This window comes from Acanthisitta chloris, unplaced genomic scaffold (assembly GCF_000695815.1).
Source record: "Acanthisitta chloris isolate BGI_N310 unplaced genomic scaffold, ASM69581v1 scaffold8772, whole genome shotgun sequence".
Classification (NCBI taxonomy): Eukaryota; Metazoa; Chordata; class Aves; order Passeriformes; family Acanthisittidae; genus Acanthisitta; species Acanthisitta chloris.
In genome coordinates, this window is record NW_008658866.1 from 45785 (window position 1) to 51287 (window position 5503).

Below are 5503 nucleotides of genomic sequence, written 5' to 3' on the forward strand. Positions count from 1 at the left end.
CTCACATCCAACCTAGACTTTCCCTCCTTCACCCATTACCCCTTGTCCTATCATTGCAGTTCCTAACACAGAGTCCCTCTCTGGCTCCTTGTAGGCCCTTCAGAGAGTGAAAAGTTGCTCTGAGGTCTCCACACAACCTTCTCTTCTCCAGGCTCAACAGCCCCAACTCCCTCAGCCTGTCCTCACAGGGAGATGCTCCAGTGCTCTTAGCAACTCTGTGGCCTCCTCTGGACTTGCTCCAACAGTTCCATGTTGAGGACACCAGAACTGTGTGCAGGATTCCAGGTGGGTCTCACCAGAGCAGAGGTGAAGAATCAACTCTTTCAGCCCACACTCCTTTGGATGCAGCCCAGGATTCCATTGCCTTTCTGGGCTGAGCTCACACTGCAGCTTCCCCCCCCAACCTGTAGCTGTGCCTGGGTTTGCCACAGCCCAGATGTAGGACACACTAGAAGCAAAGACAGAAATTTTCCCCAGCTATCCAAGCTTTTAATGGCAAACTATGCACTTTGCTCTCCAGGTACAGAGCAACCTCAGCTCTGACCCTGTGCACTGCTGGCTGAATACCATGAGCATTTTTCAGTACAACTGAGCAGGAGCCTGTGACCATTCAGACAGGAACCTCCTCACATATGCCATTTTGGGCTCCAAAAAAAAAGGAAGAGAAAACATTTCAGTATTACACCTATTCCTCATCTTCAGTTTCTGCACAATAAACTGAAATCAGAGGCACTTCAGAGCCTTTCAGGTATCCTACCACAACAGTAACAATTCTACATAAGTATTAGTAAAGCTTTCTTCCCCCTCTGTCCACAAGCTTCACAAAACCCTAACAAGAAATCCTGCTGGATGCCACACACTCTGTAATTATACATCTGTTCTGCAAATACAGGATGATAGAAACTGAAGGATTATCACCAAAATCAACAGTAACTCTAAATACAAACGTGATTTTCTAATAACTCCCCATACAAAATCAAATGACAACTTTCCATTTCTCATTTCAAAGAAAGTCTCCCTACCTCAAGCAGAAGATCCTTGTGATTGACACTGTCTGTCAGGCGCTTGATAACAAGTTCTTGGCTCTGCAGCTTCTGATTGCTTTCACTCAAAAGAGAATTGTAATGGTGTTCAACTGCTTTTTCTTTCTCAGTCATTTCACCATGTAATTTCTCCAGTTGATTTCTAAGGTCCTACAAAAAAAATGAAACTGAATATGTAGCAAATCAACTTTCAAAAAAAGTTGAAGACCAACAACCCACGTTATTAGTTTATCTTTCCATTGCTTTAAATTACTCATCTCACTGAACAGTCTGGAGAATGCACTGGAGCCACTTTCTTTCTCTTGGCATCAATGAACACAATTAAGGAGAGAAAACTTTTAGATGAGATGTCAGTTTTTTCTGCTAAAAATCGAGGTGGTTGTTGTTTAAATGCTTTTCATACAGAATGCCTGGACTCCAAGGCTGTTGGGAACATTATGCACATAGATGTTGTCGCTGTCAGAATGAACATTTCACTTCTGAGTCAATTTACTCCCTTGCTGGAAATAGGAGAAAATTGGTTACGGGTGATTCAGTTTGTCATTTGCTCTTTTTCTCATCACACCAGGAAAATTGTTGCACTAACACTGCATTATTGGTTACTTTTGCATCAAACAGAAAGTCAGAAACGTTAAAACTTTTTCTTTTGACAAGAGCACAAACTTCAAATGACCAATCAGGTCAGTCTTGTGATGAGAAGGAATGAACAGAACCTGATTCTGGCTCTGGTAATTACTTCCTGCAGCTCCAAGATGAGCTGTGTTATCTCCACATCTTAGTTCCCCAGCAGAGAAACATTTCTTCCTGACCCTTCTGCTTCTAAAGGATAGAAAACAATCTCCCCCAATGGTCTCTATGCAGCAGCAAGTCCCAAGGACTCTGAGGTCTGCTGGGAACAACAGCAACTATTGCAGTAATCCCTGCAGCAGGTTGCAGGTGATACCACAATTACAGCTCTCTCTCTACAGGTCCTGTCCCACTCCACCTGAAATCCAGTGCACCAAAACATACTAGCTGTGGGGTTTCAAAGTCTGACCACTGAGAAAGCCTTGGGTGCCAAGCAGCAACACCAAACTATTCCCATTCCTTCCGTTTTGCTAAGAACCACGACAACTGCTAAACTCACTGGAAATACATGAGAGTATTAGCATGGAATTAATAGTCAGTTCCCAGGTACAGAGTGAAAATGAGCACAGATCAGTAGGAAAATTCCTCACGTAGCTTCTCTGTCCTTCCACCTTCTCTCCCCCCACCACTGCGCGTGTCGCTTCCGAGATTTTGGCTGATTTGCTGGAAGTTTCCACACTGTGAGCTGGAAGAGGCAGAGCTTGCACAGACATGAGCCTCACTTTCACTTTTCCTCTGCATTTACTGCACAGATTGTGTGGAAAAAGAGAAATAGAAACCTGTAACAAAGGAACTGCTGCCTAAAATTAAACAATTAAAACTTAGAGAAGACTTTATACTCTTTCAACTTCTGTTCAGGCCCAAAGAACCAGGGTAACACAGCCTACATCTTAAAATAAATGTTTTCTATTTATTCCCAAAAGGGCCCATTTGTGAACTAGCACAAGCCCTTAAATAGTTTGCACATATGGTAGTCACCTATAAACTTCACATTTACCTCCACTGGGGTTTAAGATGTAATAGTTGTTTCTTATTCTAAGTTTAAAGAAACAGTACTAGTGACACTTTCATTGCAATCTCTTTACAAACAGTTTTATGTCCTTTCCTTGACTTAAATTACCTTGCTTCATGCAGGTTCACACCAAATCTGTTTTATGTCCTTTCCTTGACTTAATTAACTTGCTTCATGCAGGTTCACACCAAATCCTGAACATCACTTTATTACTTTGGTGTTTTACTTCTGTTTATTTTGTACATTAAATGCAAATTGTCATTTACAATGTCTTTTGGTTTATTTGCTTCATTGCAGCTTCAGCACAAGGATTCAGCTAAGAAACTCCTAACAGCTCCCCAAACCCCCTCAAGCGTTAGTCAAAGAAGGATTAAGCCTAGACCTTCAGTTCTGCAGGCTAATAAAGTTGATTTTTTTCAGGTCTGAAGAATTGCAGAATCAGGTCCAAGTTTCGTCTCTATACACAAACTCTCAGATTTGTTTCTATTTCTTCTTAAGTGCTACCTATAAATACAAACTGCAGGGGGAAGTGCTCTAAGGTCTGATAACTGCAAAGGCTTTTGGCTTCAACCTATGGAGCTCTTCACGTGGGTCACATTAAGCCTATCCATATAAAGCATGGGAATTGGGAGCAAAGGATCAACAGCAGTGTTAGCACATTCCCTGCACTGCAAAGTTCACTCTGTGGCTTTTTTGATGCTGTTTTTCTACTATTACATCACTGAAAGACTTTCAGTGACTAAATTACCTGTTAGGTAACTAAAGCTCAAAGGAACACTTCTTGTGATCTGTCCTGTAACTTCAAATGACCAACACTGAGTGTTCTTCTCTTTATGAAACCAAGAGTTTGAAGAAGATGAGACACACAGAGACAGAAGAGATGCTGCTGCAACAACACGAGTACAGCCCTGTCATCTACCTCAGTCCTCCCGGTGTACAGCACTTGTGAGGTTCAGAAACCAGGCTGCTGCCTTCAGTATGAGCAGGTTGATGGGAAGAGCTGGACTACGAGGGATGTAATTATGGAAATGTTAAAACGCCTGTGAGAGATTTGCAATTTGCAGGTAACTTTGCCTTGACTATTTCTGCTCCCCAGAGTTCCCTAACTCCATCCCAAAACAAGCTAGAGGTGAGACTGAAAATTATCTTCTTTCCATGAGGTGGAAGGCTGTAACACACCAAACTATCCATCACTATAGCAGATTGTTTGCACTCATTGACCACTCAGACTGGCTGGGAGAAAATCTCTTGGTTTCTATACACTGAGTTGCAAGGATAATATAGTACCTACAGCTCTCAGAGCACAGACTTCGCAATTCCCTCCGCCAACCTCTTTCCCAAGAGACTTTCCTATGATTAATGATAGTTGAACTAAGAAAAATGAATGTGAAGCACTATAATGTAGAAGACTGGAGCAGATGCCTCCCCCTCCTTGTCAGAGGGAAAATTGTTTGGTGCATAATTAAGTTGTGAAGCTCCAAACCTTCCCTCTCAGGCTCAACTATAGGTAGGAAGACTAAGTAATAAATTCTGCCTAATGAGTTATTCTGCATTTCCCCAACCAACTGATCAAATATGAATATCTAGTAAATACACTCTAATTGTCTACATTTAGGCCTGGAGAGAGAATGGATACGTGAAGTGTTTAATCATGTAAATTTGAACAAACTCCTCCACGAAGCAGCACTGAATCCCTGTTAGAGACACAGCAACATGGTAGACACAAGAAACATTAAGGGTGAGTTGGTGTTTATCCTTCACCAATAGTATATAACAATGTATGTCCAAAGTTTCCTGTTTCAAAGGGCTTAAAGTGATGCTTAACACTATCTTAAAGGTGATGCTTATAGAGATACTCAGCAGCAGCTTGTGGGAAGTACAGAACTGAAAGAGCTTTTAAAAGCTCTTTTAAAAGCTTTTAAAGGCTCTTTCAGAGACCTTTTAAATTTGCCCACCCTGAGGCAGGAGCATGGTGCAAGAACATCTAAGCCCATTACTTCAGAAAACTCCTAGTGATGCACAAAGTCTGTGATCTGGAGGATCAGCTCACATAGAATCACAGAATCAACCAGGCTGGAAGAGACCTCAGAGATCACCAATCCAACCCTACCGTGGTCACTAGCCCATGGCACTAAGTGCCACATCCAGTCTCAGCTTGAAAACCTCCAGGGATGGGGAATCCACCACCTCCCTGGGCAGCACATTCCAATGTCTGAGCACTGTCTCTGGAAAAAATCTCTTCCCAATATCCAACCTAAACCACCCGTGGCATTCATATCCAAACAAATTGGGGTTTATAACACGGCAGAAGGAATTTTTCTGTATCTCTAAGTTTCTTGGGTTTGTTTATTGTGGTGTGATTTTTTAAAAAATGGATATATGCAAAAATTTGCATTAGCCCAATTACAGTCTATAGAAAGTCATCGAAAATTGACCTGTGAGCAAAGAGCATGGGCAGCAATTCATTACAGAAGTTGAGAGCATTTTCTACAGACCACATTTCATTTTTGCTAGCTTTATTCTAACAAAATAGAACCCCTGATAAATAGGTATCTCAGAGCATAAATAGAACTGAATTTTTAAGGCTGTCTCATAAAAAGTTTGCACCAGATCACCAAAGCAGTTTCCTGTTTGTCAAAGAGCAAAACCATCACAGCATATTTTTTACCTCCCACATATCTGCTACTTAATGGGCAACACTTCACAGGCAATGTGGTTAGACCTGAACGTACTCACAGCTCTGAAATTGAAGCAGCTGTTCTGCAAAGAGCAGGAAATAGGTTAGGGATATAATTTTTATAAGACTGCTCATCTTTTGGCA

The 5503-nt window shown here is 41.7% G+C and overlaps 1 protein-coding gene across 1 annotated transcript in view; it reads right to left on the minus strand.

The window, feature by feature from the left end:
- CDK5RAP2 (CDK5 regulatory subunit associated protein 2) overlaps positions 1-5503 on the minus strand; it is a gene marked incomplete at both ends in the record, with an annotated part of 64923 nt that overhangs the window by 45164 nt on the left and 14256 nt on the right. The window contains one exon of the mRNA XM_009085248.1: positions 1023-1193. Within this exon, the coding sequence (XP_009083496.1) occupies positions 1023-1193 (171 nt within the window). The remainder of the gene's footprint in view (positions 1-1022; positions 1194-5503) is intronic.